The sequence below is a fragment of the Megascapheus bottae genome, chromosome 15, assembly GCF_031878675.1.
Source record: "Megascapheus bottae isolate mThoBot1 chromosome 15, mThoBot2.hap1, whole genome shotgun sequence".
NCBI classification, from domain to species: Eukaryota; Metazoa; Chordata; class Mammalia; order Rodentia; family Geomyidae; genus Megascapheus; species Megascapheus bottae.
Genome location: NC_143523.1, coordinates 1,074,622 through 1,100,709, shown reverse-complemented (window position 1 = coordinate 1,100,709; position 26,088 = coordinate 1,074,622). Strand labels below are relative to the sequence as shown.

At 55.4% G+C, this 26,088-nt stretch overlaps 1 protein-coding gene across 1 annotated transcript in view; it reads right to left on the bottom strand.

The window, feature by feature from the left end:
- Nucleotides 1–26,088, bottom strand: part of Stk32c (serine/threonine kinase 32C) — a 94,641-nt gene that overhangs the window by 62,087 nt on the left and 6,466 nt on the right. Inside the window, exon 2 of the mRNA XM_090346840.1 lies at nt 227–282. Coding sequence (XP_090202966.1) covers nt 227–282 — 56 coding nt within the window. The remainder of the gene's footprint in view (nt 1–226; nt 283–26,088) is intronic.

The following is a 26,088-nucleotide window of genomic DNA, read 5'->3' as shown; positions in this document are numbered from 1 at the left end:
GGTGCCGCCTTCTCCGGCAGTGACCAGCGGGCACTCTGTAAGGGCTGTGCTGTGGCCCTTTGGCCCTCCACTGAGCTGAGACTCCAGAGACCCAGGCTGGGAGAGTCAGCAGCCCCCGATGCAGGACACCCCGCGTCTGCTGCCCGGTGGGGCCAGCTTCTCCTGAGCAGGTGAGAAGCGGCTGGGGATGCCTGGGTGCCCACGCCCGTCCCCCACAGCCCCTTACCTTGCCAAAGCTGCCCTTCCCGATGGCCCGCAGGATCTGGAAGTGGTCAAAGTTCACTGTGGAACAATGCAGAGAGAACAGGTGAGGCAGGCAGGCCCTCCAGCCAAGCCCCACCTGCCCACCCGGAGGCTCTCCTGGCTCAGCGTCACCCGTGTGTCTACCCAGCCAGCCGCGTCCCTCCCAGCATCACCTCCCAGCATCACCGTGGAGGCATGAGCCTGGTCTACAGGAGGCGCGGGGCAGGGAGTCAGCCCAGCTCCGGGGACACCAGCCTCTGCCACAGCCTTGCCGTCCAGTGGCCACAGAGAGCCACCCGGAAGTCCTAGAGCTGCATCTGGGAGCCTCCCCTAAACCCAGGCATCCTGGGAGAGCTGAGGCCCTTCCCTGTACAAGGGTCCAGAGGTCCAGGCCCCCCACTGCCTGCTGGAGCCACTGGACCCGGGAGGGTTTGAGACCACCTTCACTCGATGTAGGGGGGAGAGGTCGAGACTGGTCCCTGGGGTCCCTTCTTGGGATCACAGAAGCACATCCCTCAGAGGGGCCTTTACAATGTCACAACACTGTGACCGCGTGCACACACCATCTCTGAGTGACAGTCCAGCCTGCCAGGGCTCCCGCTATGCGCTGGCCCTGGCTCTTCCCACAGTGTCCACACCGTTCAAGTCCTTGGCTTCCTTCCCTAAGCAGGCCCTATGTGCGGGGGCTTCGGTGACGCCACTCTTCACCAGGCACCCACTGAACTACGGGACCGGTTCTTCCAGCTGACCCTCTTACCTCACTCTGTGCCTCAGTGCCCACCTCCCCCACTGAGGGCCTGGGCAGTGCCCGTGCCCTCACTGCATGCTGCAGGACTTGAGCCCCGCACATCCATCTTCCCTGGGGGGTCTGGGATGGGTGGAATCCCTACATCTAGCTGTCTTAGAGCAGGAGAAAAACAGGTGAAGTAGACTCTGCTATCTAGTGGAGAACAGCCTGGGTGAAGGTCTAACTAGTGCAACTCTAGGGACAAGACTGAGTTGGCTGAGGGTGACCTCTGTACCCCCCCCCGTGCTCCCATCCCCCTCTATCCCCCTCCCTCATTCCTCCCTCCCCTTGTACTCTTCTCCCCTAGCACAGTCAACACAAAGAGAAGCCCCAGCACTGCAAGATCACAGGGAATTCGGCCAAGACAATCACCATTTTCAGAGAATAAGCACAACTTCTGACTTTAGTCTTTTCTGGAGAGGAAAGGACAGAGAATGGAATACCTAAACAATGCACAATGGGTCACAGGCATGTGAGCAACTTGCTCAGCACCTGCATGGGGAGGGATAAGGAGGTCAGGAAAGATCTGACACCTCAGCTGGTGCACGGAAGGTACTGTGGTTCACAAAAACCTGAGGCCTGGGGCCTCCCACCAGCTCTGAGCTTCCTTCTAAGGTAGAGATGCCAAGCACACGGATGGGCCAGGGTTCCCAGATGTGGCTCACACACCTGGAGACCCAGCACACAGATGAACCAGGGTCCCAGGAGTGGCTCAGACACCTGGAGACCCAACACACAGGTGGACCAGGGTCCCAGGTGTGGCTCAGACTCCTGGAGACCCAACACACAGGTGGACCAGGGTCTCAGGTGGCTGTCAGACAGATACCTAGGGAGCCAACAGAATGTGGCGCTCAAGACAGGTGTACACAGAACTATACCCACTAGCAAAGACTGTTCTAGAAGGTAACCACCATATCCACAGAGATCCTGGTCAGTCCCACACTCACAAAGTCAGCCTCAAGCCTCTAGGTGCCAGGGGCTCCACAGGGCCCATGGATGTACCTATCTACCCTGACACATGGGTGCTGTCTCTTGACTGTCTGGCTTGGGTATGAAGCACCTGGCTGTGCTTATCTCTGGAGGTTTTTCAGAGAGCAATATTGCAACCAGTCAGACTCACTGAAAAGCATCTCGCCAACCAGCTGTCCAGATAGCTGGCAGCACAAGCAAAACAAAACAGATTCCTTTTTATTCTTTCTAGTCCTGGGGCTTGAACTCAGGGCCTAGGCATTGTCCTTGGGCTTTCTCAAGGCTAGAGCTCTACCACTTGAGCCACAGCACCACTTTTGGCCTTTTCTATGTATGTGGCAACCAAGGAACTGAATCCAGGGCTTCATGCATGCTAGGCAAGCACTTTAACCACTAGGCCACACTTATGACTTCCCAAAATAGAGTCCTGCTCAGTTTCTACTGTGCTCACAGAGCCTGGGATCCCCGGCCCTTTCCCAGCTTCTGCAGCTCAAGGTCTGCTAGGTGTCTCCTTTAGAGGCCTGTGGGGAGACAGGAGTAGGGGCATGAAGGCTGCTGAACTCACAAGGGAGAGAAGTTGACACCATGCCACAAGTGCAGGCCTGGGCCAGGGCCCCTGGGCTCACACTCACTCCCCTGTGCCTCGAAGGCAGTGCCAGGGTGCACAGACACCTTGTAAATGATCCCTAGGTTGGAGGAGAAGCTGTCCCAACTCCCAACAGCTCCGCCCAGTGTTTATCCATCATCTGCCCAGGGATTGAAATGAGTCTCTCAGGAGGTCTCTTGTGTGGGGGAGGCTGTGGCTCAGCTCTGAGCTCTGGGGGCCCCTACCCTCCTGCAGGGAACCGCACCCCTCCAGGCAGCCCAGCTCTGACCTCTGGGGGCCCCTACCCTCCTCCAGGGAATAGCACCCCTCCAGGCAGCCCAGCTCTGAGCTCTGGGGGCCCCTACCCTCCTCCAGGGAATAGCACCCCTCCAGGCAGCCCAGCTCTGAGCTCTGGGGGCCCCCACCCTCCTCCAGGCAGCTCAGCTCTGAGCTCTGGGGCCCCCACCCTCCTCCAGGCAGCTCAGCTCTCCAGAGCTGGGCCCTATCTCACCACCACAGCCCCTATTCACCTGTCTGAGGTAGAGGGGATCCTCTTGAACCCATCTCAGCAGTGTCACCACCGAGACTACTGGGCGGCCTCATCTCCACCCTGTTCAAACCCCACACCCTCCAGGCCTCTAGTGAGCCCTTCTCAGCAAGCCAGCTCAGCCCTATTCAGGACTGGCACAGCCAAGAGCCCTGCGCAGATGTGAGTCCCACACATGGGGGGCAGTGCCTCAGGAGTGCTTAGCATCTGCACAAGGTGGACAGGGCCTGCCCTGCAGAATGCAGCCCTGGAGAATGCAGCCCAGGAGAGTACACCCCTGGAGAGTGCAGTCCTGGAGAGTGAAGCCCTGGAGAATACAGAGCTGGAGAGTGCAGTCCTGGAGAATACAGCCCTAGAGAATACAGCCCTGGGGAATACAGCCCTGGAGAGTGCAGCCCAGGAGAGTGCAGCCCTGGAGAGTGCAGTCCTGGAGAGTGAAGTCCTGGACAGTGTCACCCTGGAGAATACAGCCCTGGAGAGTGCAGCCCTGGAGAATACAGCCCTGGAGAATACAGCCCTGGAGAGTGCAGCCCAGCCCTGGAGAGTGCAGCCCAGGAGAGTACAGCCCTGGAGAGTGCAGCCCTGAGGAGTGCAGCCCTGGACAATATAGCCCTGGAGAATACAGCCCTGGAGAATACAGCCTTGGAGAATACAGCCCTGGAGAATACAGCCCTGGAGAATGCAGCCCTGGAGAGTGCAGCCAGTCCAGGGCCAGGAACAATAGCAATGGGAAGGGGCAGGGAGAAGGGCACTCCCAAAGAGCAGAGTCAGTAGCCACTCCAGAGCCATAGGGGCCATGCCTCAGCAGGGGGCAGAGTGGATAGACTGTTCTGGAAGGGTTTGGTCGCAGGGGATGTCTGGAGGGCTGGGTCAGGGCATAAACTTCCCACAGAGAGCCCAGAGACCATTATAAGCCCTGTGGAGCCAGGCCTGGAATCAGAGAAACCCTGTCTTCTGCTCCCCTCAGGCCTTGGTGGAATCAGAAAAGAATCAGAGAAGCCCTGTTCCAGGCTCCCCACCTCTGAGGCCTGGACCCTGCCAGTCTCTACAAGCCCCCAGCGCCAGCCCAGGGGAGGAAGAACAAAAGGCCTCTCAGGAAACAGTGGCAACCTGCAGCCAGAGGCAGCTCACAGCCAGGGAGTCCAGGCCTTGGCTGAGAGGAACACAGAGCCTCAGAGAAAGGCCACATACACTGTGCAGGCAGAAAGGAGGTGCAGGCCACCCAGCCAGAGGCCAGCAGGGGCTGCACAGGCCGGAGAGGACATCCCCCATGCCCTGGTCCATCCTGAGGCCTCTGAGAGCGTGGGCCAGGACGCCTGGTGTGAGGGGACAGGCCAGCAGCCCATCATCCTCGCTGGATTCTCCCGAGTGTTCTGGAGAAGACGCCACAGTGCCACCCAGACCTCCTCCAGAAGCAGCATCAGCACCCTCAGACCCAGGCGCTGTCCTGTCCTTGCACCTCTCCTAAGAGCCACTGAGTGGAGCAGGAAGGGGCGTCTGCCTGTCACAGCAGGGCAGGCGCGAACTCACACTTCACTTTCACACACGTTAGCACTTCTTCAGCAGGCAAAGGCACCTTTTCCTGGACGTGCCTGGCAACTAGTACTCCATCCTACAGCCTCCCTTTCCTGGATGTGTGGCAAGGAGCCTCCCATCCCTCTGCTGGAGCTGGCCATGGTCCAACTTGTGCTGAATCCCCTTGATCTGCAGGGGCTGGGGAGGCCAGCGGGGCAAGCAGAAGGCTCCCCCACAGACCTCAGGTCCTGAGGCGTCCATCTCTAGGTGCCACCCTTGGTGGGCAGGGGTGGCAGAGCCCCTGGCCTTATCCCGGGCCTCACCCCCGCTCCAGACTCATGTCCCAGTATGGCCTGGCAAGGTGGTGACATCCTTGAGCCAGCGCTGTCTCGCCCACCACTGCTCCCCTGCGAGCCTCCTGCCTGGCAGCTGTGGGTTATCAGCAAAAGCACGCCACCTCCCAAACCTATCATTAGACGCGGCAGCCCAGAAGAAACCATTTCTATTTGGAGACTCGCGGCTCTGAGGACCTCTTTTCAAAATGTACACTTGTGATTGTGATATTCTGGTCAACTGGGACAGACCCCACCCTCGGCCGCCACACCCAGGTGGCAGAGCTTGGGCAGGCCTCAGGAGGGCCTTGGGGAGGCAGCCTGCCTCCACGGGCTCAGTAGGGGTGGCGACTGGGCCAGATGCTGAGAGCAACCACAGACTGCTGTTCTAACAGGGAGAGTCAGGGAAGGCTTCCTGGAGGGGAGGCTGGGCTGAACCTCCTAACAGGGCAGGGGAAGCCTCTCCCGACCCCTTCCACCAGAGTAGCCCTCCCAGGAGGTTCCAGAAAAGTCTGTGGGGGTTGGGCTGGGTGGGTGTGGGGCTCAGACTCCAAGTCCAGTGAGCAGAGTAGGCTAGACCAACAAGCGACCAGATGCCTGGGTGCCAGGCGCGAGGAAATTACATACTGCCTGGCAGACGAGGAAGTGTGGCACGTCTGTGCATACGTGTGTGCCCGGTGGATAACGTGTGTGTGTAGACACAGAGGTGCTGTCCTGTACATTGAGTATCACGCCATAGGGTTTGCCCGTGCACATGCGTGTTCATCCACACGCGCTCAAACATAAACGTTTACCAGAACGAAGCGTGTGTCTGGGTGCGTTCTAGCCTGTGCTCACCTGACTTCCAGCTTCACGGCAGGACTCGGGGCGGGGGTCAAGGGGGAACTCAGAGGAGCTCGCCCCACACAGCCTCCTCCCAGGAGCTGGATGGGGGCCCTGGCTCCAGGCTGATATCTATGCTAGGAAAGTGCTCTGGTGGCAGGCAGGTCCCCCATGCCAGCCCAAGTCCTTTCTCCTCTCAGGGTATTATGGGGAAATGGGACCTTGCCTCCCTGGGTGCTGGCTACCGGTCTCCAGTCACCACTAACCTCAGTCTTTCTGGGAGCTGCCAGGCAGGTCACACGAACAAGGGACTGCGTGCTTCCCGCCCTCCTTAGTGTGGCTACCACCCTGCTCCAGAGCCGCATGCTCCGGGTACTGGCCAGGGGCACAGCACACGACAGCAAGGCCAGCGCACGCTTGTCACAATGCCATACCCTGGGTCCAGGGCTGGTCAGAGGAGACCACCAGGCCCACCACCCGTGCTGAATCCATCCAGGAAATAACGCTTAGTCCTCATGGTTCACATGTGGCCACCGGCCGTGGTGTCTGTTCGGAGCCAGGAGCCCACCTAAGTCCCACCTAACAGAGTCAACTGTGGGCAGAGATGGCAGTGGAGTCCTGGCCCCGGGGACAAGGCCAGGGAGGTCGGGTGGTGAGCCCTGCATCTACTCACCAGCGAGCCAGGCTCCCATGGTGTGGGGCTTGGCACCCCTCAGCTCTCCCACCATACACACAGGCCTGGGGTCCCTGGGGTCCCGGAGAGGCCTGGCCCACCATTCACGGAGTCCTCAGGGGGACAGCTCTGCTGCACAGCCACCCCAGTGGGTACCATAGCAAACAGCAAGGCCTGCACTTCTCTCTCCTGAGCATCCAGGAACCAAGCCTCCACCGCATGCCCTGCCTGCAAGGCCCAGGGAGACCACACAGCACCACCGAAGCCAGGGACAGTGGGCATGCCCACAGGGCCTGCCGTCTCCCCAAAGCCAGAGACTGGAAAGTGAGAGACAAATAAATAGTGCTTATGATCTGGTAAAAAAAATTCTTCCAAAAGGTAAAAAAAAAAAAACAAGTATTAAGTAAACATCTAAAGCAGCTTTACTTTAGCTCTTCTGCTTTAAAAGAGTATCAAACCATGTGGAGTTAGAAGTCCAGTCCCATCCACCATCACCACATAAGAAGGAGCCTGGCCTAGCAGTAGAGTACCACATACACAGAAGTGGTGCTGTGGTTCCAGCGGTAGAGCTCTATCCTTGAGAAAGCCCAAGGACAGTGCCCAGGCCCTGAGTCCAAGCCCCAGGACTGGCCAAAAAAAAGAACAGCAGGGCAGGTACTAGTAGCTGGAGCACCGGCCCTGCTCTGGGGGTTACTTTCCTCTGTACAACTCAGGGATGGGGCTACTCCCCAAAACATTCTTCCCAGGCCTGGCCATCGTGTGAGGGTGTCCCAGAGAGCCAGCCTAATCTCTGGCCCTAGAGGGGCCCGAGAGGGCTGTGGGCAGGATCTAAGTCTGGAGGCAATGATGGGTATCACTGCACTCAGGGTGCCTGGCAGACTGGCAAGGCAGCACAGAGGACCACAGAGCACTGAGACACGGGAGCCGAGAGCAGTCCGTGTCCAGCCAGCCCCTAGGCCAGCTCTGGGGCTCTGCCAGAGTCCATTTCCTGGACTGCTGAGGTCCCTCTTACCAAAGGCATTGAATTAATTCAGTCACAGGCAGCCCTCTAGAGACCTAAGAAACTCTGAAGAATTAACTTTAAAGCAAACTTTAAGCAAGTAAATATAAGCAAAGGATTGGGCGTGATGGCTCGCGCCTGTCATCCTAGCTACTCAGGAGGCTGAGATCTGAGGATCATGGTTCAAAGCCAGCCCAGGCACTGAAGTCTGTGAGATTCTTATCTCCAGTGAGCCACCAGAAAACAGGAATGGTGCTGTAGCTCAAAAGTAGAGCGAGAGCCTTGAGCTGAAGAGCTCTGGGACAGTGCCCAGGCCCAGAGTTCAAGCCCCAGAACCACCCCCACACACACACAAAAGCCAGGGACAGGCATGCACAAAGGGTTTCTGAGAGGACCAGGGCACCCAGTAAGATGCTGTGTGTCATTATTTACCACAAGACACAATCAGAACCCCAACCGATATTCCTGCCTCGCACCCCAGCCTGGCCTAGCATGGCAGGAACAGACTCAGGCTGCCAAGCTCTTGGAAGCAAGTTAGGGTAGACCTCATAAGTCACACTGCTTAGAAAGTGCAATACTCACTCCCTGCGCAACCCAGCAAATCCCATTCCTGGATATCTGCTCAGGAGACGCAGGGCAGGCATCACATGGGATGCCCTCTGAGTTCTACTGGACCAGCGGAAGGGGAGAGGCCTGGGTGAGGTGGGGAAGGGGATGAGGTGGGGAAGGGGAGAGGCCTGGGGGAGGCGGGGAAGGGGAGAGGGGATGAGTTGAGGAGGGGAGAGGGGATGAGGTGGGGAAGGGGAGAGGCCTGGGTGAGGCTGGGAAGGGGAGAGGGGATGAGGTGGGGAAGGGGAGAGGCCTGGATGAGGTGGGGAAGGGGAGAGGGGATGAGGTGGGGAAGGGGAGAGGGGATGAGGCGGGGAAGGGGAGAGGGGATGAGGTGGGGAAGGGGAGAGGCCTGGGTGAGGTGGGGAAGGGGAGAGGCCTGGGTGAGGTGGGGAAGGGGAGAGGGGATGAGGCGGGGAAGGGGAGAGGCCTGGGTGAGGTGAGGAAGGGGAGAGGGGATGAGGTGGGAAGGGGAGAGGGGATGAGGCGGGGAAGGGGAGAGGCCTGGGTGAGGTGGGGAAGGGAAGAGGGGATGAGGTGGGAAGGGGAGAGGGGATGAGGCGGGGAAGGGGAGAGGGGATGAGGCGGGGAAGGGGAGAGGCCTGGGTGAGGTGGGGAAGGGGAGAGGGGATGAGGCGGGGAAGGGGACTGGATTTCCCTTCTGCAGCAGACACAGCTGGCGGGCCTGGAAACTTTCTGGAACATGTTTTCTAGCATGTCGTATGATACTTCCATACCTACATGAAACATACCCAGGTCAAACCCAGGCCTCTATCCTTCTCCCTCGCCCCTCTCCCACTCAGCACCTTCCCAAGGGAATGAGCTGACACGCAGCCACCTGGATACACTTCAGACTAAGCTGACTAAAGAAAGAGTACGGTGCCACACCATTCCATTTATGCAAGTTCAAGAACAGGCACAGCCCACAGAGACAGACTGCCTCAGCATTTGTGTCTGGGGTGCAGCGCTCCTGGAACAAGAGGACCCAGGACCATGCCAGAGTGGTGACAAGAATCCTGCACCCTGGAAGGCTCGTGACTCCACAGGGTCACATGATTTCAAAACGCAGAACTGACTCTGCAACTCCATCTCAGTAAAAATGCCTGACATGCACATTATAGGCATTTTGTAGAGGAGCATCTGTATCTAACCTGCATTTCAATCAGTGTATTTTTGCCATTTGATTGCAGGGGACAGGCCCATCAAGTCCAGTGACTGCCCCACAGTCCCAAATGACGGCCCCAACAAGATGTGGATTCTGTGTCCAGAGCAACCAGCTGCATCAAGCAGGAGGACAAGCAGGCGTGAGCTAGGTGGGTGAGCAGCAGGGGTCTACAGAGAAGACGGGTCACATGGATGGGGAGTTCAGGGGAAAGGAAACAGTATTGTGACCTCTCTGCCAGCTTGTGGTCTCTCGGCAATGGGGAGGGGCGGACAGAGCCCCAGGTAAGCTGCAGCTCCAGCTTACCACCCTCTACTCTCTACAGGAGTCCAGGCTATCTGAGTGGACAGCTGGGGTCAGCAGAGGGCACAGGCCTGAGAAGTTCCTTCAGCCCATCCCAAGCTCTGCCAGCCTCTAGGTGGCTCCTTTGACCTGGAATATGAAAGTCCTAGGATGAGGAGGGACTGAACAAATCTGCTGAACCAGGAACCATAACCCTTCTTCAAAGCAGGGCGTCCAGTGCAGGGCACTGCCTCTTCCTGGGACCCCTGAAACCTGCCCATAATGGGAGAAGTTGTGGTTAAATTCTGGAGGCTTTGACATACCTCATATTACATATTTACATCCATGTGCCTCTGGACACAACTGTGTATATACATGTTATACATGTGCCCGTGCCCATGTGTGCACATCTGCATGCCTGCATGTCTATGTGTATACATGTATTCAGTACACAACTGTGCTTGTGTCTACATGCATGTGAATAGGTGTGTACACGTGTGCAAATATGTGCAGCTCTATGCCTCTGTATCTCTAGGTGTCTGCATGCCCATGTCTGTGTGAAAGTATCTGCAGTTCTGCACATGTGTCTATGCATGTGTCTGCAAATATGTGTGCGTCCATATCCCTGTGTGCATGTGTCTATGTGTACACACATTTATGTCTGTGTAAATATGTGTGCATGTTATTTGTGCAGCTCTGCGTTTGTGGTGTCACTATGTATGCACCTGTCTGCGTAAATGTGTGGGTACACACGTGCTAATATATGCAGCTTTGTGCACGTGTCTCTGTATGTCTTCATGTGTGTGTGCATGCATGGGCACTCATACAAAGATGGGGCACAGAGAACCTTGTTTAGTTAAGTGCCTGTCTTCAACAGACAGACATTTCCTAGCTGGAGTCCAAATGCAGTGCTAGGACCCCAGCAGTTTTTAAGCTGTGACAAGAGATCCAGTGTGGAGCCACGGCTGGCCAGCCAGGCTCGTCCCCTGAGGCCTGAGGACACTCCCCGCCCGCCAGCCAGCAGGGAGAGCTGCAGGCTCCCAGCCACTCTCACTCTGCTCAGAGCTTCTGCCTTCTCCCTGGGCTAGCTGCTGGGCTTCGGCCTGTGGATGGGTCCCGTTATACTTGAAGACAGGGAGGCTTTGCACAGAGCCAGGGAGACACAGACACCTCACCCCTGCACAGAGCCGGGAAGAGACACCTCACCCCTGCACAGAGCCGGGGAAACACAGACACCTCACCCCTGCACAGAGCCGGGGAGACATAGATACCTCACCCCTGCACAGAGCCGGGGAGAGACAGTCAGCTCACCCCTGCACAGAGCCAGGAAGCTGCAGATGTCCCACTCCTGAAGGTTGACTCACGAGTCAAGACAGACCCCAGGCTGTCCCCACATTGCATTCAACTGCCTCTCCCTGGCAAAGGAGGGCAGCCTGGCTAGGCCCGGGGAGGTCGAGGAGGAGAGAATCCAGCGGAGTCCTCTGCCTGCCAAGCCTCGGCTGGCACCCACTGTAGCCAGTGTGATGATGACGACCTGGTGCTCAGCCATGCTCCTTGCTGAGGCCTGGCTACACCTATTTGCCACAGCTACCAGCCAGGCTCCAGTGACCTGTGTGCAGGCTCCTGGCAGCCAGGCAGGCATTTGCAAGCTAGTCTCCTGTCCTGATCCCATGGGCCCAACGCTGACTGAGGGCGGTACTCAGAGGAGCTGGACGCCCCCCACACTCAGGCTGGCCAGCCCTCAAAAGCCAGCCAGCCCTTACCACCACCAAAGCCCAGGAAATGTGTCACTTTCCATGGAAAAAGGGAAAGTGCAGACGTGAGTAGAGATCCTGGGAAGGGAAGCAGGTCCTGGATTGGCCAGGGGTCCCTAATTCCATCCCAGGCACGATGGAAAGATGCCACGCTGCTGGCCCTGGAGCCCAAGGGGGAGGCGATGACCACAGCCCACGGGACTCCCGTGTCAAGGGACTCCCACCAGCGCCAATCCTGACTCCCCTGGGATTGGCTAGCAGCTCCCTGAAGGGCCCAGAGGAGGTCACACGAGGTCTCAGTCACACAATCCCACCCCAAGTGGGATAAACAGAAGCAACACTGCATTGTTAAGGGAAAGTTGCTATTTTAAATTTCATCTCATAGAAGTGCATGTTTTTAGTTTAGACTTCTCCTTGGCAAAGAAATGTGCATATTCTTCGATGGAAAGTCCTCAGAAGATTAACAAACCACCCAGTTGTTTGTTTTGCAGTAAATATATGTTGACAAAGCCTGCTACAGCCAAGTGAAGGCTGCAGCATGGGTCTGACACTCACGCCAGGCTGACCACAGAGCCTCCCCCCGCCCCCGCCATGGCGTCCTTGGACCAGCTCAGTCCCTAGGTGCTGTGGATGCCCCAGACTGCAGCGGGTCAGCAGGTGTGCACCGTACATTCCAGTCACAGCCAGTTAGGGTCCACGAAGGCCCCGGCAGGGCCTCCACAGGGCACCCACTGAGGCCAAGGGTCTCCAGAGGGCCGGGCCTCCACCAGGCATCACACCGCGTTCTTCACAGGCCCCTGGTGTACAGGTGAGTGTGGTGCTGGGCCCCTCAGGACACAACACTGGTCACAAGACGGTTCCTGGAGTGATCAACAAGGCCTGTTGTACAAATAGGCAAACCAGGGGCTGGGGTTGTTGGATCGATTCGCTGTCTACCCAGAGAGAAACACCTCTGTCCAGCCTGGCCCTGAAAGTCTGAACTTAGTGCCAAGGTCAAGGGATTCAAATTCACCCCCTTTATCTGAACCTGAGCAACAGGAGAGGCTAAAAGATCCCAAAATCTTACTCAGAATTTTAGGAATCAACATCCTTTCTTCTGTCTCTGGTCAGTGTTCCTCAGCCATACTTTATCAGGGAATGCAGAGTCAGTGAGACCCATGACCCGAAGCCAGTCACGGGGTGTGTACACATCCTGGGGTACCCCATTCCAGCGCGGCCTGCCCTCTTCTCCACTGTCCTGAAGGGCAGGGTCTGCCATCCACGGTGGCTCAAGGCCACAGTCCCCTCTCCAGGGACGTGGCAGATGCATGGCCCCTCCCCCTCCCACCTCAGGAGATAGGATAAGAGCCCTAGAAGGGGCACACTTATTTTTAACCAACTGAATTGAATTAAGGGAAGGCATTATCTCCAGACAGAACATAAGACTTCTGTTCTTTTTGATGTTTCCAAAACTAAGAGTTAAACTCCGCGGGAGCTATGAGTTTGCTCACCACGGCCACATAGGAAAGCTACGTGATAGCAGGGGCTGCCCAGTCGATCATCTCCCCGAGAGCTGGGCTCATGCCAGCCCCAGGGACCTCAAGACCCAGACAAAGCCACGCCACGAACCCGGCCCAGGTCCTCCTGGTCCCCGCGCAGCCCGGAGGCCAGGCTGAGTAGCTGGGGTCACAGCCCAGGGTCTGGCCTTTCAGAACACGGCCCTCCTGAGTTACTTCTTCTGGGACAAACCTCAGTGGACTCCATGGTATGCCTCAAGACTGCAGCAGCAGCTGAATCACTTGCGGGCGTCAGGGGACAGCCCAGGGACAGTTCCCTCATGGCCGACTGACCCGCTGACCTGGGGCTCTATGGCCTTTTCAGAGGAGGCACCAAACCAAAGAAGTCTCTACCAGCCAGAAAGGCAGACCACAAGGGGCACACGCAGGAGCCAGAAGGACCAGAGACACTGGGAACTGAGCACGTAACCAAGAAGGCACTGAGGTCAGAGAAGATCAACTTGAAGCAGTCGCTCCTGGTGACAATATCAGCTCCAAGCACGGCAGAACTCGGATACACAGAACCCACTGGAGTCCAGAAAATAGGGGCGACTCCACGGTGCGAGGTCTTTCCCAGGAGGTCAACCCCAGAGGTCACCAACACAGGAGAGGTTTCAGATAAACCCCCCGAATCCCACAAAATGTAAGACGTTCTGAAGAGAGAAAAAGAAACAGTCTTTAACCAAAGCACCAAGACTTTACCTTGTCCTGTGAAGTCTGCAGAACGAGCACAGCAGCAGCAGCTCTCACTGGTGCCAGTGCAGATGGAGAGCTGCCAGAACCATTTGTGATTTCTGTGTGGAGAGGGAAGGAGATCCTGGGACTTGAACTCAGGGCCTGGAACTATCGCTGAGCTTTTCTGCTCAAGACTAGCTCTACCACTTGAGCCATACTGTTACTCCTGGACTTTCCTGCCCAGGTTGTCTTCAAACCACAACCCCCATATCTCAGTCTCCTGAGCAGCTAAGATTATAGGCATGAGGCGCCAGTGTGCAGCTATCCATTTTTTTTTTTTTTGCCAGTCCTGGGCTTGAGCTCAGGGCCTGAGCACTGTCCTTGGACTTTCTCAAGGCTAGAGCTCTACCACTTGAGCCTCAGCACCACTTCTGGCTTTTATCTATGTATGTGGTACCGAGGAATCGAACCCGGGTCTTCATGCATGCTAGGCAAGCACTTTAACCACTAGGCCAAACTCCCGGCCTATCCATTTTTTTTTTAAATCTTACAAACTAGGTAAAGGTATTGGCAGTAAATAGGTCATTACATGTTGAATTTCCTTTAACACACAATACACCTGTACAAACGGATGAGAAAACAAAATCAGCAGAGAGCTGGGCAGCGCAGGAGGCCCATTCTCTACAAAAGCTGCATGTTAGACAGGGGCCCATGCCCACCTCATCCCAACCCAAAACACCAGCTGAAATGCCAGGGTGACACCACTCTGACACACCAGTGGAACAGTGCTCACGCCTGTGCCCGCCCTGGGCGCAGCTACGGTGGAAAACTTCAAAGCATGGTATTGTGTAAAACTAAAATGAGGTAGCTTGAGGCTAGCACACATCTGTAATGCCAGCTACTCCAGAAGGCAATGTCAACAGGACAAAAGTTTGAGACCCAACCTGGCCCAGAGACTGGCACCTTGATGGGACCCAGCTCTCCCTGAGGATGGCTGTGGTCAGGAGCTGCTGGCTGGCTTCCTGGCTGCCACATGGCACAGAGAGGGAGGTCGTCTGGCTCACAGTGCTGCATCTCCCAGCTACACGGCAGGAGAGGTGCAGAGTTGCATAACACCCCAGCCAGCGCTGCACTGACAGGAGCTGGGGCTGCAATTCACACCCAGGCCGAGCTTCAGCGGCACCCCAGGGCTTCGCAGAGCCACCCACAGCCACTCCTCTCCAGGGAGAAGCCAGCTCAAGCAGCCTCCCAGGGCCTGTCAGGCTGGCACTCCAGCCCTCTCTGGCTGGCTTTGGGAGCAGCTGGCAGGGCACAGTTTTCTCTATGAGGTTCCTTGGTAGCACAGTGCCCAAGCCTCTACTGCAGATCAGGGGCCCAGGAGAAGAGGAGGAAGCCTCCAAAGCAGTCCTAACAATGGTCCCGCTCACAAGACCAAGGACCTTGCCCCATCTGGCTCCACTGTGACAGTGACCAGCTGTCACCTTCCAGGAAGTTTGGCTGTGGCTCCCACCTCTCCCTGTGTGCTGCTGGCAGCCACATTCAAAGCCCAGGGTTCCCAGGAGAGCCTGATTCCCCCGCCCCACACTGTCACACATAGCTGCACAGAGGGGAGGCCAATCTCTGTCAGATGGGACAAAAGAGCACAGGGCAGGCACCTGTCTGGATGTAAACTTTCTCTTCACTGTAACAGATTCTCCAAATTCCAGGACTTGCAATCAAAGCTTTTCCGTGCTCTATAGTTTCTGGCCCCGTCTGCACAGCCACCACAGAGCACAGGCACACAGCATTCAAAAGATGTCCACTGAACATGAGCTTGGTACCACCCAAGCTGCTGTGCCAGACAACAGCAGGACCTGTGGGAGCTGCAGCGGGGAGGGCCTGGGGAGAGGGCCAGGCTGCACTAGGAGGGGGCTCGAGGAGAGCCAGGACGGTGAGTCTGCTAAGAAACACTGTCAGAACAAGCGTATGCCTCAAGCATGCTAAGAGATGATGACCTGAGTATCAGAAACTACAACCCATTTAGAGGAATTTAAGAAACCCTAGATAAATGGAGTGGTACTCCATGATCATTCGCTAGAAGATTTGATATAATTGAGGTGTCAAGTCTACCCAACATTGATTTATAAATTCAACATTGACCAACCAAAATTTCAGCATCCTTTTTTTGTGGAAAATTGATTGATTAAAAATCTATATGAAAACACAAAGAACCTAGAATTTCCAAACAACTCTGAAGAAAGAACACAGTTGAAGGACCACCATCATCTCAGGTTGAGATTCACTCTTAAGCTACAGTAACCAAGGCAGTGTGCCACTGATATAAGGAAAGACAAACAGAACTGCAGAAGTAAGCCCATTCGTACTGATTTGTGCCGAGGTATCAGAAGGGAAATGGAGCCTTTTCAGTGAGTCTCCATTCAAGTGAGGGAAAAAAATGAGCCTCTGCTCCTACTTCACATTATGCACCAAAGTTCATTTGAAATACTTCCTAGAGCTAAGCCTGACTGAAGGGTCAGGAAGTAGCTCAGAGAGAGCATGTGCTTAGCATGAACAAGGCCCCAGGCTCCATTCCCAGCACCCCAGCACTTCAGCCAGTCACTCAATCAACCTGACTTGGGGTGACACAAAGATTTCTTAGAAAAGATGAAAAAACACTAACAAAAGAAACTTCAGAAAAGATAATACTGGGAGAAGGAGGGGGTGAGCAAGAAGAGGGAGGAGAGGGGCTCCCAACACAAGAAGAGGGAGGAGAGGGCTCCCAACACAAGAAGAGGGAGGAGAGGGGCTCCCAACACAAGAAGAGGGAGGAGAGGGGCTCCCAACACAAGAAGAGGGAGGAGAGGGCTCCCAACACAAGAAGAGGGAGGAGAGGGGCTCCCAACACAAGAAGAGGGAGGAGAGGGCTCCCAACACAAGAAGAGGGAGGAGAGGGGCTCACAACACAAGAAGAGGGAGGAGAGGGACTCCCAACACAAGAAGAGGGAGGAGAGGGCTCCCAACACACATACTTCCTAGGACTGATAACACGCACAGGATTTTTGTGTTTTTTTTGTTTTTGTTTTTTGTTTTGTAGGTCATGGGGCTTAAGCTGAGCGCTGCCCCTGAGCTCTTCAGCTCAAGGCTACCACCTACCCTTGAGCCAAGCTCCACTTCCCATTTTCTAGAGGTTAACTGGAGATAAGAGTCTCAGGTCCTTGTGTGCCTGGGCTGGCTTTGAACCTGATCCTCAGATCTCAGTCTTCTGAGTAGCTAGGATGACAGGCGTGAGCCATTGTGCCCGGCTCACGGTTTGGTTTTTTTTGTGTGTTTGTTTTGTTTTTGGAAACCCCTACAATTTGACCCAGCACAGTGGCTCATGTCTTTAATCCTAGCCCCTCTGGAGGTAAATATCAGAAGGATGACAAGTCAAGGCCAGCTCAGGCAAAACTGTTGTTGAGACAAACAGTAAGTCAGGCGTATGATCCCAGGGATGCACGAGGCCATAGGTAAAAAGGGTCATAATCTAAATCCAGTCCCAAACAACAAAAACAAACAGCAACGAAAGCCCTGCCACTACCCCTGCATGTCAGCTCTCAATTGCTCCCCACCACGGTTCATTTCTCTCTGCTCACTTGCATTCAAGAGGCACTTCCCAGACCCCCTGGTACAGGGCCTCCTGGGTTCTGAAAAGCATGGCCTCACCTTTGCCCCCCTAAAAAGGGAAAGGAGTTCTGGCTCCAGGCCTTTCCTGGAGCCTTTCCTGGAGCCAGGGTGCCTGCCTGTGGCTCGGAGCGGGAGTGGACATTACTCACAGGAGGTATCACTTCAAAACAAAAGGCTCCCGGTGGGCCTTGCCTTCTGTTCTGGTTATGACAATAACCCAAGAGCCCCCGAGCCACCATGGTCAAGGCGGTGCCCGTCTCAGCAGGGGTCATCCCCAGGCAGCCTCTAGTCCACAGCCCTGTGGTGCGGGACACTGCTTCCCCAGAGGCCTGCTGGAGGCACCTAGCACAGGGCCAACATGCCACGGAAGCCAGGCACAGCGAGCCGCAGATTCCACTCCTGTGTCTTCCCTCTCACTGGGTTCATTTTCTCCCCTCCCTCCTTTCTGATGACAACTCCCGACTCCCGTGGCTGTAGGAAGACAGAGCAGGGAGAGTGAGTGCACTGGTAAAGACACACCCAGTGGAGAGCGGAGAGAGCCAGGGCACTGGTAAAGACACGCCCAGTGGATGGTAAGTGTAATTAGTGGAAACTTTTTTCACCTTCCAATTAACTGGCTCTGCTGAGCGATCCCATGCTCTCTGGAGCATTGCATTTTTAATTTAAAGGAATGTGGGCTCACCTTGATAGAAAGCTCTTGAGATGACAGTGCCCTTGGAGCCAGTGGACCTCTCCACACTGCCCTGGAGCCAAGAAGGGCCTGCCTGTCTCCCTGTGGCCATGGTCCCTCACGGCCATCAGCCAGTGACCTGCACACTCCCTGGCAGCACATATAGGCACAGGTACAGGTGTGAGGACCCAGTCAGCACTGAGAATGGAGGGGAGCCAGGGTACAGGACAGGTACAGGTGTGAGGACCCAGTCTGCACTGAGAATGAGGAACCTGCACAGCCATAGCTCTGGTGGAGGCAGAGCTTGGAGCACGTGAGAGCTGGAGTGGAGGGATGCGCCTGCTCCTCTGAAGGGTCAGAGGGCATGCAGGGAGAGGTGGAGGGGAGGTGTGGGGACCTGGGGCCTGCAAGGCCAGCCCGAGTGGGGACTTCAGTTGGCAGAGAGGTGGGGGAGTTCAGGAGCAGGCTTTGAATGTGCTGAAGCAGAGACATTTTACAAGACCTATAAGGAATGATGTCACTGGACAGAAAAGTCTGGAATGTGGGGACAGGCCCCAGCTGGAGATGTAAATTAGGAGTCACTGACATATAGATGGTATTTGAAGCCATGAGATCACCAATGTGTGAGGACAGGAGGTGCCACAGGCTGGCAAAGTTGGGGAGGCAAGACAGGTCCACCAAGGAGGCTAAGAAGGAGCCGTGGGAAGTCACATGATCACAGGGTTTGGGCCAGGGAGATCAGGAGGGTCCAGACCCATGGATGGCCGAGGGCCAAGTGCTGCATAGCCTTGGCCTGTGGAGGAAACCTTCATAGAGGGGACAGCAGGAGCAGTGGGGATAGCTCAGGGACAGTGGGGACAGTGGGGACAGCTCAGGCAGTGGGGACATCTCAGGGCAGTGGGGACAGCTCAGGGACAGTGGGGACAGTAGGGGCAGTGGGGACAGCTCAGGACAGTGGGGATAGCTCAGGGGCAGTGGGGACAGCTCAGGCAGTGGGGATAGCTCAGGGACAGTGGGGACAGCTCAGGGACAGTGGGGACAGCTCAGGCAGTGGGAACAGTAGGGGCAGTGGGGACAGTAGGGGCAGTGGGGACAGTAGGGGCAGTGGAGACAGGCCCTGACTGTGCTACATTCGGGAGATGACTGGGAGTGGATGGTGACAGCAGGGATAGTGCTCCCAGCTCTCTTGTCTTCTTAAGAATAGGGACTGAGACTAGGTTCACAGGATCAAGTAAAACCTACTTAACCTAAGGAAAATGAAACGTGTTCACTTGACAGAGGCTCACACACTATGTCACAGAATGACGCCAGGGTGTCCGGTGTCATGCTCTGTTCTGGGGACAAATGAAAGTGTGGTTCACTCTCTTGTGCCCTCAAGAGCTTAGGACACGACAAGTCACCCACTAGAAACCATCATTAAGCTAGCGCAATGCACAGCTAAGTGCTTAGGCTCGCGGTTTCCAGCACCAGGGCCTAAACAACAAGCACAGCAGCACGGCAGGCGCCTTGGACGGCCCGGTCCCAGGTTCTCTCCCCTCTGTGGGTTTTTGGAACTAACCATCTGGGGGCCACAGCTCTTTTTGTGAGGATGCCTGCCATGGGCCTGAAGCACGGAGAGTCACAGGCAGAGGTGTACCACGTCACGGGAGGTAGGCACACGTGTGAGGGGTGGCCATCCCGGGATGGGATCCCCACACGTGCCAGAGGACGCACAGGCTGACACACACACAACCAGCTAACGCAGACAGAACTTCTGGGCAGGCCTGGGTGCCGATGCACCGACTATCCCTGAGAACTTAACATATAACACACATGTAAAAACATGACACACTACCTATAATATGCATATTCGATAAAACATGACCAGGTCCTACAGCTTGGTCTCTGCCTTATGCTTTTGCACAGGAAAAGCACTGCAGCACAAGCCTGCATCTGGCTCTCCCCGTGTGCGTCCACGGGCCGTGCTGTGGCACGAGCACACATCTGGCTCTCCCCGTGTGCGTCCATGGGCCGTGCCACGGCACGAGCACACATCTGGCTCCTCCCACCACCGGGGGATCCCACTGTGTGAATGCACAGGAAGTCACACGTCAAAGTGGCCAGCATGTCCATGGAGTGCTAGCTCCTGCTAGCTTCTGTCCTCAAGCTGCCCCCCCCAGCCCCACTGCCATGCTCAGTGCCACGCTGGCATTCCTGGTGGTGTCTCTGAGGGCTCAAGCACATATATCTTGCTGGGTCTATATCTGGGGGACACTTGCTGAGTTACAGGCTCCATGTCCCTGGGGCCACAGGAACAGCTTGCAGCTGAACAGGCTGAGACTCACGGTTCATTGTTCATAAGGAAGAGCACAAACCATGGGAAGTTGTGCCCTTCAGGCAGAGGCTGCTGGGAAGACCAGGTCTGCAACAGATGCTCTTTATGAAGGTGAGGTACCAGGGCCCAACGCAATCAGCAGGCCCTAACACCAGGCACCTAACTTACACAGAAGGTAGACGCAAGGAAGCAAGTCTAAAGTTGTGGTGGCCAAGCAGCAGCCATGACACAGGTCAGACACCCTGAGGATCTGCTCATTATATTAAACCGTGTTTTCTCTGTGTTCAGATGGCATTGTTTTGTCTCTGTCAACTTGGCCGCAGAGTGGCAGACTCTGACGTGGGTGTTCTGTGACTAGACTGTGGTCAGCAGCGCCAAGGCCCAGCTTGGAAGTGCAAGGCCAGTTCCCAGCATGCTGTGTACTTCCCTGAGTGGCCTGGACGGCTGGCATCAGGAGACAGACAGTTTCCCAGGTTGGAGAATGGATCCTGACCCTACCTGTATGTGCAGAACAAGTGTATGAAAACGCAATCAAATGAAAGTACAGAGCCACTCGAGAAGTTCTTCTCCCAAGCCAGCCAGCAAGGTGGCCAGCTGGTCCCCAAGAGCAAGGAGCAAGCCCTGCCCCCTGGCCTCATCCTGGGGACCTTCTCCTTCCAAGCAGAAACCAAGGCTCTGGGGAGAAGTGCTAAGGTTCTAAGGCTTGGTGAGGAAACTGATCTTATAGCCCTATAAAGTAGGGACATGATAGAGAACCAGCGAGGAGGCCGGCCAGAGGGCCTGGGGTTCACCAAGGCAGAAGCAGTTAACCAGCACTGGCAAATTAATCAGTACTGGCTTGTGATCCAAACGACAAAGCAGACACCTGTGGATCCGCTGTGTGAAAAAGGAATAAGTGACAAACACACACAGATGAATTCCAAATGTTATGTAGATGTGGCCCCCAGGGAAAGCCCTCCCCTAGAGCACAGCCAGAGGGGAGTCATGCATTCCACAGGGGAGAAGCCTCACAGACACTGTGACTGTAGGATGGGGCTCTTGGAGGCACTGGACGGTGTGGTGCATGGGTCTGGTGGGGGATCGTTGGTCCCTAAGGGAGGGTATGACAAAAGCAGACCACAGGACACCTCAGATGCAGTCAGGTCCCATGAGGGAGAGGCCCTGGGAACAGTGTGGCCCTTGACTCTGTGTGATTACAGGGCACTCTACCTGTGACCCTGCTCCTCACCCTCAGAAACCCCAGTCACATCCCCGAGGAAAGACCAAACAAACCCGGATGATGGGTACTTTAGGACGAGTACACCCTATTTGGGATCGTTTTTTGGAGGACCAAAAGTTTTTGTTTTATGTTTTATTTTTATTTTTTTGTCGTTTGGTTTTGGTTTGGGGTGGGGTTTTTGTCTGTTTGTTTGCCCAGGCTAGTCTAGAACTCCTGAGTGCTAGATTACAAGTGTATGCCTAGCCACAAATGTACCATATTGACACAAAACGTTAGCATGAAAGAAAACTGGGTATGGGACATCGAGACTCACTATACCACCTTCATAGCTTTCCTATAAATCTAAAATAGTAGAAAAAAGTTTCTCAAAAGATACATATATGTGCGTACACAGATATGTACACATACTGTATGTACTCAAGTGGGGGCTAGACAGTCATATGATAAAAATGGTTGTTACATTGTTACACTAGTGCTGAGATTACATAAAACACTGGATTCCTGATGTTTTCCTTGTCACTTACGTTACATAATAAAAAGCTATAAAGGAAAAGAAGTTCATCCGGAGTCAGTGTGTGGCAGTTGAGTAGAAGAGCCACATAATTCATCACCCAAACCAGGACACTGCTTTGAGTGAAAGGGGACACTATTAATAATCACGCTGGGTCAGCAGCACAAGGCCAAAGTCCGAGGTGAGCCGGACGTCCAATCACTGTGGAGAAATGTGGCTCCATGGCTGGCGCCCCTGGGGCTCCCGTCAGCTTCAGTGGTCGGGTGAGGAGGAGGATCTGGGCGGACAGAGGAGCGGGGCTGGGCCATGCGGGGTAGGGGGGAGGGCTGGGGAGAGGAGGAACAGCATGACCCAGGGAGGGAGGCAAGGGACAGGGCATACTCCAGCCGGAATTCTTCCCCAACAACCGTGTTGATCACTCTTCTTGCCTAGCACAGGGTCTACCCCATGCCTTAGCTTACAGGCAGGTGGCTGTTTCCAGCCAGACACCATTTTCCAGAATGTCTCTCTGCTTCGGGCTCTGGGACAGGGCACCAGGTCCAGCCCAGGGACCCACTGAGGCGTGCAGGCGGATGCTCTTTGGCCACCACCTCAGCGTGCAGCACCTTGGGGACTCCTACAGCTGCCCTGCACACGTGGGACAGCCAGCCCACCGTGCCCCCCACTCCTGGGTCTCACTCAGTGCTGCTGCTGGCAGCAGTCACGAAAGGCCAACAAGGTAGTGCCTGGCTCGCCACCTGTTTTCCCAACTGTCAAACGCGTGTCTCCAGCCTGGGCAGGGCACACCCAGGCCTGCCGTCCACCCTTTCCCCAATTCGTCTCCCTCTCTGTTTCATCTTTTCCTTCTTTCCCTCCTCTCAGTCATGTGCTAATCTTACTAATAGTCTTTTCTGCTTCCAGAGTTTAAAATATGGTTTTAGGAATATAAGACGAACTTGGGTTTTAGAAGAGAAAGAATAAATGAGGCAAAACAACCAACCAAACCCCAGGACAGTCTGGGTAGTTCCTTCAATAACAGCTCTAGATTGCTCTGGATCTAGATTGCTCAGACTTTCCTAGAAAGTGTCCTGATCCAGAGGGAGCAGAGCCAGGTCCAGGCCCTTGCCCTTCCAACTCAGGAAGGTGGAGAAAGGCTTTCCAATTCAGAGTAGATCTTCAAGTCTCAGTGCAATGAAGACCCAGTGTGTCCACTGACATTCAGGGGCTGGAAGCCGCCGTCTGGGCATGGTGGCTGGTCTAAGGCTGAGTTGGCTGGACTGGAGTTCTGCATGGCCCCAGGTCAGTGCTGCCAAGAGGAAATTGTGCCACCTGGGGTCAACAGACAGAGGTAGCAAGCAGCCTGTTCTGAAGATCACCAATGAGCTACGTGTGCTGGGCTAACCACCATCCTTTAGGACTATTTCTGATGGCCCCATTGCCTTCTAGATACAATAGGCCACACCAGGGGCTGGGGCCAGGGCCTGACTCTGCAGGAGGCTTCCCCAGTCTCTACCTACACCAGGCTACCTGAACGAGGAAGCTACCTCAGAGCTCTGCACATCCTGGCCAGAGGACCCATTCCTGCGGGGGCCACGCGATCATGGACACGACCAACATGTTAAGGTACCAGGTTTGCGGGAGAGTTTATTACCAGAAAAAGGTAACTGGGGCCAAGTGTTGATGGCTCATGACTACGATCCTAGCTACTTGGGTGGCTGAGATCTGAGGATGGAGGGTCTAAGTCAGCCCCAGAAGAAAAGTCTCCAGGAAAGTCTTATTGAACTGCTCAAAAACCAGAAGTGGCGCTGTGGCTCCAAGTAGCAGAGTGCTAGCCTTGAGCAAAAAAAGCTCAAGGGCAGTGCCTAGGCCCTGAGTTCAAGCTCCACGACCAACGAGGGGGAAAGAAAAGATAACTGGAATGGAATGATGGTCCCTTGAACACAAACAGCACCTAGTTTAAGCACTGTGGTTCCAGCACCCCTGATGCTGTGAGCTGCCAGGTGCACCATCCCTGGACTCAGACCTGGAAATGACAGAAGAAAGGACTCAGTGCACCTGGGAGAGGCAGAGGTGCCAGAGACGGAGGCATCCCAGACCCCTGTACTCGCCACCCACCCACCCACACGACCCAGGCCTTACACATGAGGCCACACACTGCCCAAACCCCTGGAACCACCTGAGCCCTGCAGTGGACATGCAGAAGAAGCACAAACCAAGGGCCACCACTCTCCAGTATCACCCAAGTGAGCCTTCTACATTCAGAGCATGAAGAGTCGATGGGAATTCTGAACGCTCGGAGACCTTTCGAAGTCAATTTTTAAAATCACTGTGCAAATGGAATGTGCTTGGCTCCTATTTTTAATAAATTGGAGGCGACAGTGACTCCCACCTACACCACCTTCAGTAACATCAGCTGGGGTTCACACGATCTATCCAGGCCTTGCAGCTCTCCCACCCTGCCTCCACGAATGGAGAGAACAGCCGTGGGCTCCCGGGTCATGTTTGGGGACCAAGCTTGGTGGGGGGGGACAACTGCCTCCCAGCTAGAGAGAGCCAGCCAGGGCGACGCCTGCAGCTGCCCCACCTCCCAGTCACGCAGATCTCTACAGCTGCCTCTGTTTTTAAAACAATAGATTTCAAACCCATAGGAAATTTTTTTGGGGGTGCAACAGCATTTTAGTTCACTGGCATGCTCGTGTGTGTGTGTGTGTGTGTGTGTGTGTGTGTGTGTGTGCATACGCACGCGTACTGATAACAGTGGTATTAATCACAGCTTCTCCCATATACTGATGTTACATTCTGCATGTCTTCTAGGGGCGAGCCACTCATCAGACTCTTGTCAGGAGGAAGACACCTTGGGAGAGCTCTGTGTAAAGGAGGGCACACTCCCCTGGGAGAGGGGCAACTGCCAACACGGGAATCATGGAGAGAAGTCTCTGTCTTATATCCACACAGAGAGTAGAGGGAGGAGGAAAGGCGGGAGGGCGGGAGAGATGGAGGGAGGGAGAAAGCCACAGCATGTCCCCAGGTAGAAGTCCTGGGCCTTTGTTAAGGTAAACTTCAAATTTAGGTTTGTGTTTACTCACAAGTAGCAAACAGGGCAGGGATGGACACCCCCCCTCCCCATCCCCGCCCTTAGCATCTGAACCAGCAGGCTTCTAGGGGCTGGAGCCTTCCAGGGACCTAGCTGCGTCCCAGGGCCCTGCCTGGCATCGTGGGGACCCCGGTCAGCACCCACAGGTGTGCGCCTGCTGGAAGATGGCCCACCTGTGCTCATCTCTGGGACACAAGGACACAGAAACCGAGAGCCCTCGGCAACCATGGCTGGGATGGGAGTTTGGGAAATGCCAGCGCCCACTTAGAGGTGAGGCTCGGCTGCAGGCTAGGGGACCGGGACCTGTGCAGAAGAGGCCCTCCCACTTCGGTCACTAGTGGGAAGGGATCTGCCCAATACAAGTCTGAGAAGGCCAGCAGAAGTAGAAAGAAACAATATTAAAAGACAGGTTCCACTGAGGACATTTCTGTGAGGCCCATGTCATACTTGGCAACTAGTGCCAGGTTAGCATCACCGTCATGAGGGCTAGTTCAGTCAGTGTCCAGCAGAGCCAGGGCAGGCAGAGAACCACTGCTCTGCCCCAGGGCTTGCTTCCTGCCAGCTTCACTGCTCTCTCATGTGGCATGCTTCTTCAGCTCGCTGTGTACACCTACCTGGGCACCTGCTGTGTAGTCCTGAGCCCTGTGCACACCTGCTATGCACTCCCTGGTACGACCCGTGTACGTCTGCTGTGTACACTTGTCCACACCTGCTCTACACGCACTGATGTTTTCTGGGCTCTTGCTATGTGACTTGTGTTTGCACCAGCAGCGCTCACATCACCTAGGAGTGGATGGAGATTCCCTCTACGGCCCTAGGCCTTTGGACCCAGGGCCAGTGGGAAAGCCAGGCTGAGCCAAGCAGACTGTTGAGAGCTCCTGCTTTCCTGTGGCTTGGCTCCGGCCTTGATGTCTCCGTGGGCTTCAGAGGTCTGGACAAAAGTTTCCAGAGTGCGTTCTCCTATTACTTCTCAACTGAAGCTTGGGCGGTTAAAATTTTAAAACAAAAATTGGCTTATTTTTATCACTGTAAAATGCACAGGCAGATGGGTAGAGACAGCAGTGACACTTGTTACATAAAAAATGTACAACAGTGGGTCTATGTCCCTTCCAGAGGAACTCTGTCAGCCGGGAAGCCAGCAGTATATCAAGCAGGGCTGGACGTGCAG